The sequence below is a fragment of the Dendronephthya gigantea genome, unplaced genomic scaffold (genome assembly GCF_004324835.1).
Source record: "Dendronephthya gigantea isolate DGI-Jeju-01 unplaced genomic scaffold, DenGig_1.0 000558F, whole genome shotgun sequence".
Taxonomy (NCBI): Eukaryota; Metazoa; Cnidaria; class Anthozoa; order Malacalcyonacea; family Nephtheidae; genus Dendronephthya; species Dendronephthya gigantea.
In genome coordinates this window covers 5,277-17,521 of record NW_021163568.1, presented here as the reverse complement: position 1 = coordinate 17,521, position 12,245 = coordinate 5,277, and the positions used below count along the sequence as shown (strand labels likewise).

At 38.6% G+C, this 12,245-nt stretch overlaps 1 protein-coding gene across 1 annotated transcript; it reads left to right on the top strand.

The window, feature by feature from the left end:
* Positions 1-1,591: 1,591 nt before the first annotated feature.
* LOC114543806 lies at positions 1,592-11,401 on the top strand. The gene is made up of 3 exons (XM_028562654.1): positions 1,592-2,714; positions 3,020-3,349; positions 11,328-11,401. Exons 1-3 carry the CDS (start codon positions 2,555-2,557, stop codon positions 11,399-11,401), a joined length of 564 nt encoding a protein of 187 aa, XP_028418455.1. The 5' UTR covers positions 1,592-2,554.
* Positions 11,402-12,245: the final 844 nt, after the last annotated feature.

The following is a 12,245-nucleotide window of genomic DNA, read 5'->3' as shown; positions in this document are numbered from 1 at the left end:
CAAGACGAAAAATATGTAAAATATATGAATATGGCCATGCTGTACAAGACGCCCCAAACCCAGGCATATACGAAAAAAAATACAGTAATGGACTAATGGGTAGTAATTTTGAATATTTTGCTTCAAAAAACAACAAAAACCACACGCAATTGAATAAGGATTGGGCAGATATTTCAGATGGTCAAATGGAGACGAAAAATATGTAAATATAAAACGTGGCCATGCCGTATACAAGATGATCCACGATATGGCAATTCTCAAATACTGTATTTAAACTTTAATTTAATACGCCAACTGGCAAGTCACAAACATCTATAAAGATGATATAAAATATTTTTACCAACTCACCTCTAATATGCCTATTACTGTAAAAAAACCAACTGCCTTCGCCGCAACCAAGAACGAAAAGGGCGACTGGACGACGGCGTGGCAAAACGAGCGGGAAACGGGACGCACCCCCGAATTCTCATGTAAACTTTATGAAAAACTCCCCCGGTTTTAAAATCCGGACAAATAAAATTTCGAGCGACGACTTTACATAACTCGCGCGTGTGGACTGGGGGCGAAACCACCGTTCGTCAAGAATAGTGTGCTGCCTCGCTGGGGCAAGGCAGCAAATACTGAAATAGAGATGATTGACATTATGTTGACAGGACTAATTAAGGATGTATAAATAAGAGAGTATTGTAGAAGGGTTAAGAAATACAAGATTTAGAATAGAAAATCGATATAGAAAGAATATTACAGTAAGTGTTTAGTAGTCATAGTAGCACTAGGTACCGACATTGAACAGTACACATGTATGCATTTGAATACACTTTGCAACAATCAATGGCAATACTCCTAATCTGCACAAACCACACTTGGCAGACTGATTTATTTCAGGCACTATTCACAACACGTATAATGATATGCAAAGTTAAAATTTACCATAACAATGCTCTGCTTGTGATTGGAAGGAAATAGCCACGTGTGTTAGACACGCGGAACATAAAAGAAGGGCGTGTAACACAGATTACACCATTCATGCTCAGTTTATACGCCAAACAAAAATGCAAACATCGTCACAAAAGGTGGGAGATCACGGCCACTCCAGTCATAATATTTCTTGGAAACCAGTTTTCGATGCTGAAGCCCCTTCACAACCTCTTTAGATTCTGCAGTCTGAGGAAGCAATAAACGCCTGTGAGTTGCCAGCATTGACCGAGTTCGTCATCCTGTCACAAGTTGAGCAAGAGATGATCCAATATCTTCAGACGATTTGTTGCGATATTTTAGCAAACCTTAATTCGAATGGATCTTTATTATCTGCCGCAGCCTTTCTAAAAATACGCCTCCCTGTCTGCACGGCTCCATCAGCCTCTCCGTTTGATTGTGGATATTCTGGGGAGCTGGTTACATGTTTAAAACCCCATTTTGTTTTTGAAACTCGTGTCAATCACAAAACATTACTGGTGAACAATACTGAGAACCATTATCACTCTCAACATTCTCTGGTACTCCAAATCTAGCAAATGTTTTCTTTAAGTCGTTGATTACACAACTCGCAGTACTTTGGCGAAACAGTTCAATTTCAAAGTATTTTGAATACAAGTCCGTTGCGAACAAGTATTGTTTTGTAATATCATGTGCTTGCTGAAGTGTACGATCAGGTTCTTTTACGAAACACTTGCTGTTTGACAAAACAGCACCAACTATACGGGCTATAATAAGGGATTTTTTGAGAAAGCCGAAGTCACACGTTAAAGCAAGTCTTTTAAGGTCACCAACAAAACGTTCGATACGCTTACCTTCCTGCTGATTACGGCGATTAAACACAAACCTTTCATGGATTACATTCTTGGCACCTTTACGCAATTCTTCAGCTTCAACTTACGGCAGTAAGAACTTTAAGATTTTGTATACATTGAGCGTGTCTGATTGGTTGTTTTGTAGTTGATCTGATATGAGCGGTAGTTGAGGGATGCGTTCTCATAGTTGACTGATATAATTAGACTCCTCAGGAAATTGTGTATTTGGTTTGAAATAGCGAGGGGTTGCTGCATGCATGTCTTTCTAGTATTAACGATATTATTGATAAACTGTAGTCTTAAGCATTCTGCCATGTCTCTTTTAATTATAGGTATCCGTTAGCCCTAAATTACCTTCACTTCCAGATTTTATTTCGCCAAACGTTTAAGCAAAAGCGCTTTGTGAGGACGGGAATAACTAATTAAACTTATGCACAGGGAAAAGTAGGGTTGCACGTGGTTGATCGACACTTTGACAGAAGCACTATGCACATTGCACCATGCACAACCATACATTCGCGGTTCTCTGTGATCCAAGTCAGAAAGTTAATTCAAATCAAAATTGTAAGCATTGACATATTTATTACAAGGTTATATATTTTTGTTTTATAGCACCGCAAAAGGAAGTGGTCTCCATCTACAATGATGAATTCACCACTCCGCGTTCAAGATATCCGTATTTCATTGAAGTTTACCGTTGCGTTGAGGTTAGACGTTCGCTTGACTTAATAAGATGTCTTCACAGCTATCCAGTGCAAAAAACGATGACACAAATCGAAATCGTGGTTCCAGATCTTACCAATAACGAACAGGATCCTAACCACAAAAGGAAGTTTTATAAATATATATTATTGAATCACACCTCTTGTAAATGCGGCGAACTCGAAGAGAGGAAACTTTATAACACCTCATCAAACAACCTTGGTGAGTAAAATAAATTCGTTATGGTTGAACCATTCTGAACCCTAGAGCTACATAATCAATTTTTATTTATTATACATCAAAAAACCGTGTGTCACTCAGTGGCGTAGCCAGCCCGACAATTTAGTCATGCTATGCTAATATTTTGGTGTTCATTTACTGTGAAAACAATGAATTTCTAAAGAAATGAATAATTATAATAACATAAAATTTGCATAATATGACTAAATCGTCAGGCTAGCTACGCCACTGGTGTCACTGGTTGTTGCGTTGTTGATTGTGTATTAAACTGTATGCATATCTTTTAGTGTCAGAAAGCTATTTCTTGGAAAAGTATCGCCAGAATGCAAAGAATTTGCAAAGTCATCGTGATTTTTGCACCAAAACGCAAACAAGATATAAACTCACTGAAAATCATTTACTTGCTAAATCTTCTTTTAAATATTTGCGATACAAACAGTGCCTGCCTTTTTGCGCAGTAAGAACGAGTCAACTGGGGCGTGTCTATATATCTTTTGGAAACGGTGAAACAAGACTTGATGCTCTTGAAGATGATCTGACATGCGAAGCGTATGACAACACGGTGTCAGGTGAGGGCCCTTTTTGTGGCTCTGGAAATCCATTTGTACAAATGCAAGGTATGCATTTTATACGGGTTAGCATGAAGAAAAATTGCTTCGTTATATTATGTATTAACATGCAGCTTATTTTTAAAATCAAATCGAGTATCACTCCATTTTTTAATTTTACCGCGTTTAAAAAACACAGCACTTTCCCAGTTTTGCGAACATGGCGAATATAGAGAAAAACATGCAGCTTTAACCTAGTAGTATAAACGACCTCATACGCCATGACCATATTGCAATGGTGCAAGTGGGATATACGTATTTGAATGAACGGTGGGATAAATAAGCGTTTAAAGCCTAGAGCACACGAGGGCTATCAGCTGAGTTACAGGTTACTCGTGGCTCAGTTCGTGCGATTTTCCTGAGTTCTGTGCAACCAGTCCTTTTCTAGAGTTTCAAACGTGTTTGATCTTTTTTGCCGCGAGATGCAAAAATCTGACTGATGTAGAGATAAAAGGCTAATTTTTTTGTTTTGTCTTATGATAAAAAACGCGTGGATTGGTTCGTTGTTCGTTGCTTGATTGATTCGCGAGCTAGTATTGCTTACAAAAAACGTCCGCTAGAGCCTGTTTCATCCGCATAGGAATCTTAGGGCAGTAGACAAGTAAGAAAAGGAACCCGCTTAAATGGTTTTGGTCGAAACGTGGGTGGGTGGTTGCTCAAAAGAGATTAAGAAATTTTCAAGACGGATTTCCAACGATTTTCAAATAAAATTAACGAATGCAGAAAAATCGTCGGGGCGTAGGGGGAATAGCCCAGTAACATATATTAGATTAGAACCACAACAATACCTTCTTCGTTTTATAGAAATGTATCAAAAATTGTGCCTCCAGCTTCTGCTGTTGCCTCTCACACCAGCCTCGTTCCCGGGCGCTTTAAATAAAATAAAATATAGGAACACTACAGGCTTTTTACATAGATTAGTGGCTAAGCAGAGCGACCACGCAAGGAATTTTGGGGAGGACGCGAAGGAGAAATGGAGCGCCTGGCAGAAAATGCAAATATATTTTGCCAGAAATACCATTTCTGGCAAAATATATTTTCAAATCGAGCTTTTCGGCGTTTTACTCGTGCATTCTTGCGTTTTTGGTGGTTTGTGGCCATATGGATGACCTGGAGCAATCACTGAAGAAGTTCCCATTTCACGGAAATATTTTTTTACAGAATTTGGTTGCATTTTATGTAATATTTAGTACGTTTTTAGAGTAGACTGTCAGTGAATCTTTCGTGTTGTTCTTGAATATGCTAATAATATGTGTCGACCATATTCTGATGATAAAATTATCCTTGCAATAGCATCTTCAAGTTCTGATGATTTGGATTTATCGTCGCTTGGGAGACAAAATGTTCAAAGTAAGTCAGTTGGAATTTTATTCTATCTGCTGAGTACATTAAGCTGGTATATTTTCAATTGACATTAGAATATATGTATGCGCATGTTTCTATGCTTTCAAATGTCATACAGTATGTATATTTCAAATACTTTTTATGCATGTTAACTGGGCCAGCTCTGCCATTTAAACCTGAAGTTGACATTTACATTGATTTGCCTCACAGTATGTCTTTCATTTGTATGCCCCAACCTTCCTGTGTTTAACAGTAAATACTGTACACATGTTCATTGTAATATACCAATATACACTGTAATGTGTAAAATAACTCGACAATCTAGGAGATCATTTTAACTAGAATGAAACTTAACCAGAATGAAATTTAACCAGACTGTGTGCTACTTAGAAACTTCCAGCTATTTTATATAGTTATCTCCTGCTGGAGATGTTTGCTTGAATACTCTAAATGTAGTCTAGCAGCCAACTAAAGCTATCTTCTCTTGCAGATGGAAGTCTGGGTCAATAAATCACCATAACTCATTGAGATTAAAATCTAATTCAAAATATAGTTCATATACACACCATATAATAATTGTATTATACCATATTACAATTATAATTCATGTATGGTGTTGCACACTGTCAGAGATAGAGAGGAGGGGGTTACAGAGATTGCTAGGCAATAATTATATTTAGCGTTCTTTGTGTTATTGCCATTTACATGCAACGCCGTGGCTTATGTTCAACAGGTTATGATATATATTTGTTTTTTTAAAACACCTTTTCAAAGACATCTAGAGCCTGATACTACCAGTCAGCAGTTAATAAAAGAAAATAGGAAAATATCCGCTGTCTCTGCATGTTGTTGAAATTTGAATCCAAGTCCAATAGGTTTGCATGTAAGTAAGCATTTTGTAATATATGTATTCAACTTGATACATAACCTCTTATCACATTTCTAATGAACTTGGGTGTTAACACAAAATATCTTTAGAATCTTTTTTAATGCATTAATGCATTATACCTACTGGCTACTATATTCTAGCATATAATTTTTTAAGTGGCTGGCCAATGCAATAAAAGAAGGCACAGATTGGCCGCAGATTTGGAATGAAATGTGGAATATATTATGGATCCAAATGTATATGTAGAACAGTCACTGTTAATGGCTTCCCTCGATTTTTCCAGTGAGGAGAAAAATATACTATCAAGGGACGTTTTCTAAATTCTAATAAAAATACAAAAATGATATATTTTAGAACTTCATAAGAGTTAAAATAAATGTATAGGTGCATACCTTTGCTCTACGATAATCAAATATCTTTTCCATACATTTTCTTGTTTCTTCATGTAGAATTTTGCAAATTCGCATGGATTCGCCTTTTGCCCGGCTTGAAAATTCTTTATTTCGAAATGATGACTGTGCGATACCTAAACACTCGTGCATAAGATTTTCCCTATGCATATATTTCTGTGTATCGCTCTCAAAAAGTCGGGCAGAATTAATATCTTAAAGCCTTGGTCAAACAAGAATGATAGTTGATGAGAGTTGATGAGAGTTGCAACTCTCGCTTGCGTTTGACCGCGAACTCTCATACACTCTTGTGCACTCTCATTAACTCTCATCGACTTTGAACTGGTTCAAATTTTGATGAGAGTTGATGAGAGTTGATGAGAGTTTGGGCGCGTTTGATCGGTCATGAGAGTTGATGAGAGTTGCAAAAGCGCCAGCGGTTTGCATTTCGTAGCACCCTAGTCTCTGACTAGTGACAGAACAATAGTGCAAAATGTTTGGAAAACTCTCGTGCAAACTCTCGCTTCTCAACTCTCATCAACTCTCATACTCGTTTGACCAGGGCTTAACAAGTTTCGCTTTTGCACTTTTGAATAATAAACAACAGTGAAATGAACTCATAAATCGTGAGCCACCATGTTGTATGCATTTTCTGCCAGGCGCTCCCTTCTCTGCGTCCTTCCCAAAATTCCTTGCGTGCCTGCTCAGCTTAGCCACTGATCAATGTAAAAAGCCTGTAGTGTTCCTATATTTTATTTTATTTAAAGCGCCTGGTAACAAGGCTGCTCTCACACTAACTTCAACTAATGACTAATCACTATTCACTCTTTCCGAGTGTCAAGTGTCTAACATGCAATTAAGCATTCTTCATTGTCTCACAATGTTTCATTGTTTAGTTGTGCAACGCCCGTACATAATTGCTTATATAACATTTTGCTTACAAAAATCGTCAACAACAGTCTTTTTATTATTATTATTTGTTAATGGCAACTATAATGATCTCACTCCTTGCTCCGATTTGTATAACTGTATATTTTGTTTCTCTATATTATATATATTACTTTTCATGTGCTCTGACTTTTTCTCGCTCCCATACACTTTCTATATTATTGTCTGTTTCTAACTGTCAATCAGTTCTAATTCTATTGTCCAAGCTTAATTATCTATAAATAGCAGTTATGTATATTACATCACCCTTTTTTTTAAAACAATATTAACATTTAACAAAACATAATTCAATCATATACTGAATGTCCAAATCTATCATGCAGGTTTTCCTCTGACTCGGCTCGATCGTCGTGTCGGTATTTGATCTTGATGTCCAACATTTGTTGCTGCTGGTAGTGTGATGGTATTGTTCCTCTTTTGATGACGTTCTTTCTCATTATCGTCATCACTGTCCGTATCATCCCTTGGCTTTGGTATGCGTTTAAACTGTGACACATTTCGTGTGATAACGTGTCCGTTCTTGCTTCTTGCTTTAACCTGTGAATGCGATCTGTGTGTGACTACGTATGGAACGTTGTTGTAATTCGCAGTCAATTTGTTCTGCTTGTCCTGACGAACTAAGACATAGTCTCCTATCTTAATTTCACTCTCTTTTACGTTTCTTTTTTCATTCGCATATTCTTTGTTGTATCGCTGTCTTTCCATTTCATTCTTTTTAGCAATATTGTGTTTGTTAACAAAGTTCCGCTTTTTCAATTCTGGAAGCTTTCCTTTCACTGCACGGGTAAATAGTAATTCCGCTGGTGGAACTTTCGTGGAAGAGTGTGGTGTTGTCCTGTACTGTAGCAAGAAACGATGTAGCTCTTGCTACCAGGGTCTTCTTTCAATGTGAGTGGTTCGTAGCGTTTTTCCAAGGGGCTGCATGAATCTTTCCGCTTCTGCATTGCCCTGGGGCCATTTAGGTGTTGAATGAATACCTTTAAATCCAAGAGCTGTCAAATAGCGATTATATTCTGCACTATTGAAAGGTTGTCCACTGTCTGTCTTGATAGTTGTTGGGATGCCATGACGGGCGAACATTTGATCTAATTTGGGTATGACCGCGAAGCTTTTGTCGAGCGTACTACTTCCACTTCGGGATATCTGGAATAGCGATCAATTGCGACCAGAAGGTATTCTCCTGAAGGAAGTGGTCCGTAGAAATCCAAATGTATTATTTCCCATGGTCCCTTTGGCATTGTTGTCGTTGATATTGGCTCTTGTGGTGGTGCTTTACCCACTGCTTGACAAGGAATACACTTCTCTATTGTTGCTTGCACCATTTTATCAATATTCGGAAACCAAATCTTTTCTCGGATTAATGATTTCGTTTTGGTAATGCCAAGATGAGTTTCGTGTGCAATGTCAATCGCACGTTGCTGTAGCGATTCTGGTATCACTATACGAGAACCACGAAGAACCACGCCCTTTGTTGTCACAGTAAGTTCGTCTTTTACTTGTTTATAAGGCTTGACTACCTCGTAGTGCCACTTGTTGAGCTTTATAGCTGCCCGAACTGCTCGTAAGGTTTTGTCCTTGTTCATTACTTCTTCGATTTCCTCTATCGTCAGTGCTTTCGGAACACTGGAGCGAGCATTAAAGTTTATATGCTCCTCTGTCATTTTCTGCTGTTTGTAGCTTTTTCCTGTTGGGTGGCGCGATAGATAATCAGCCGGATTGCTCCTGGCTTGTATCTTACTTGAAAAGCATAAGGTTGTAAGCGTAACACCCAACGTTCTATTCTTGCTGATGTTTTGGAGTTTCTGTTGCCGTAGATTACTTCTAGTGGTTTATGGTCTGTGATTAGAACGAATTCGTTTCCGTACAGGTATAGATCAAAATGTTCCACTCCCCAAATAATAGCCAGCGCCTCTCTCTCGGTTTGGGAGTATATGCGACTACTTTCTCGTCGTCTTTTCCTTTGTTTCTCTGCGAAAGGATTGCTGATATGCCGACTGGACTCGCATCAACCGTCACCAGTGTCTCTTTATTTTTGTCAAAATATGCCATGCACGATGCTGAAGCTAAGGTGGAAGTTAACGTGTTGTATGCGTTTTGATGAATGTCGGTCCACACGAAAGGTGTATTTTTCTTCGTTAATTGGCGCAATGGAGCTGTAATGGTTGCAAATTTCGGAATATACTTGGCACTGTAGTTTGCCATGCCGAGGAGAATTCAGAAATCGTTTTGGGTACCGGCGCGTTCTTTAAAGCTTCTACACGTTTGGGGTCAGGTTTGCTGCCGTTCTTTGGAAAATACTTGTCCGAAAAATTCCAGTTTGTCATTCAAGAAGCTACACTTAGCTTGATTCAAGCGTAGTCCTTTGTCAGAGATTCGTTTTAGACATTTATTCAAGTTTGTGTTATGTTCTTTCTGTGTTTTGCCATATACTAAAATGTCATCAGCTATATTCTTTACTCCGACTAATCCTTGCAATTGGGTTTGTAAAGTGTACTGGAAAATCTCAGCAGCTGCATTGGTGCCATAGTTCAGCCTTTTGTATCTGAAAAGACCGATGTGTGTACTGAATGTAGTAATGTAACGACTGTCCTCGTGTAGTTCTAGCTGATGATAGGCCTGTGTAAGGTCTAATTTGGAAAAACACGTTGCTCCATTTAACTCAAAGCTGATGTCCTCAACTGTTGGAATAAGGTGTCGTATCCGTTTTATAGCTTCGTTGGCAGCGCGCATATCGACGCATATACGAACGTCCCCGTTCTTTTTCGGTACTGCTACAATTGGCGATACCCAAGGTGTAGGTTGGTTTTCTGGTACCCGTTCAATAATATCGTCTTTCTCTAGTTGTTCTATCGCGTTCTGGACCTCTGACGTATGTGATAGGGAATTCGGCGTTGTGGCTGTGCTCGGGGTGTTGTTGTTTTATCAACGTTTAATTTGATTTTCTCTTGCTTGAGTTTACCCAACCCGTGGAAAACTTTTGAATGTTTGTTTAGAATATTTTGGAGTTCACGATCTTTTGTTTCAGTTACTTTGTTAAGATGAAAACTTACCAGGCCAAGTTCCTCTGCTGTTGTTGCTGATATTAGATTTCCGCTGTCTGTCGTTTCTGCGACGTAAAAAGTTGCCACTGCAACTCGACGGCGAGTCTCAATAGCTTCCTCAAACTTGCCAATGAACTTTACTGGCTTGCTAGCAGTATACGCAAACGCTTTTATGTTCGTTTTCTTTAATTCTATTCCTGGTATTTTCTCATATGTACCTCGGTCGATGACATTGATCGTTGCGCCTGTGTCTACGGTAGCTTTGAACGATCGTCCGCATACTTTAACATTGACTTTGGGGTCTTGTCATTAGAAACTGTGTATAGATATTCGTTGTCAGAACTGTCCGTCTCGCTCTGAACTTCATTTAGTGGATTTAGTGGTCGTTTGTATTTCTGTTTCGGTTTCATTTCATGTTGAAAAGCTTTTGTCTGACGTTGCATCTTTCCTCGACACACTCGAGCAAAATGGTTGAGCTTTTGACATTTCCGACATTCTTTACCTTGGCATTGTCCTTCATGAGGATACGTACCACTGCAATTGTGACACGTTTTCGATGTTGTTTTCGATGATACTTTGTTAACACGATCTGTATCTGTGTTTTTTGATTGGATGTCTCGCGCTTGAAATGTACTCATCTCGGCACGGCGACCATCGATGCATGAGTATTGACTTCAGATCGTATGTTGGGTCTCTTAATGCCTTTTTTCGAATCCGTGAAGATGAACCAGCCGTAATAATTTGTTTTTCGATTTCGAAATCTGCGTTGTGGAAAGAGCAGTCTGTGCTAATGTCCGTAGTCGTGTATGGAATTGATCAAGGGTTTCGTTCGGTTCTTGTTTCGCTTGTCTAAAGCGGTAAACTGCGCAGTTTACCGCGTATCGGTGATTTTCTTGCGGTTGGAAGTATTCGTGTAGCTTTGTTTTCGCAGCTTTGTAATCAGTTGCGTCTCCCGTATCAGGTATTTGTCTAAATATCTCGCGAACCCGTTTGCCAGCTTGATATAATAGCAATGCGCGTTTTCTTTTCTCATCCGTAATCCCACTAGCGAGGATGAACATCTCGAAATCTTGGATCCAAATGTTCCAGCGCGTGCCTAAGCTTTCGCCAACATCAACGTCTGGATTAAATTCTGGCAATGGTTGTAGTGAAACCGATTGCGTATTTACTGTGATATTTTCTTGTGGCTCGGCTTGTCCTTCAGCCATTCTCGTCGCCAAGCTTAATTATCTATAAATAGCAGTTATGTATATTACAGCAACTTGTTATCAACCAGATTAAGATAGTTACCGTAATACTTCTCAACACTGAATTAAGAAGGATTTATCGCCTACCAATACGTCATTGTTTTTTTGTGTTTTTTTTTTGTTTTATAGAGCTCCAAAAGGAAGTGGTATCCATCTACAATGATGAATTCACCACTCCGAGTTCACGATATCCGTATTTGTGACCTTCCACAGGAAAACATACGTTAACGCTATTTCGTTCGTTCGAAAATATCGTTCGTTATCCGTTCGTTTGCCGTTCAAACGCTTGAAGCGTTCGTTGAAACGATTTTCGAGATCGTTCATCGTTCGAAAATGCCCGTTCGAACGCTTGGAAAAAACGTTTGAAAATTGGTCCAAAAGCGTTCAACCGTTTGATTTACCGTTCGTTGAAACGTTTGCCGGAATTTCGTTCAATCGCATTGGATTTGGTTCAACATATTAGATTAAACATTTGCAATGTTACAACTTTGTAGAAGAAGCGCAGAATGTGCTACACAGAAATACTCCCAGAAACGTATTCAGTTCCTTAGTAGAAGGCTTGTAAAGGAAATAGTGAGGTTATATCGTTTTAGCCTAATCGAATGCTATTTTGTGCGCTTCATGTTATGGTTAATGCTTAGCGTCATGCAGACATGAAGGCTATTAACATTCAGTGCATGCAATTATTTCATTAGCGTCAAATTTCACGTCGTAAGCTTTCTTTCAAAAATTTATCGTTTTTTGAATTTCGGTAATGCACTAAATGGTTCTTTACTATACTTCTGTAGCTTCCATAAGCCAAATTTCACCGCGCGCACAAACAACCTCTCAAGCCATATATTAGCATTACGAGCCATATAAATATGCCTTGGCAAGGTGCTAATTAAGTTGCATAATTGTCGGAAGTCTCTAAATGTATGTAAACAGACAAAACCAGATTTTAAAATGAGTTGAGGGGTTTTGCGTGTTACATATTAATATCGTACTTGTAAACCATGTGTATATAGCTAATTTATTTACATCTGATAAACTTATCTAGCTGGGCCT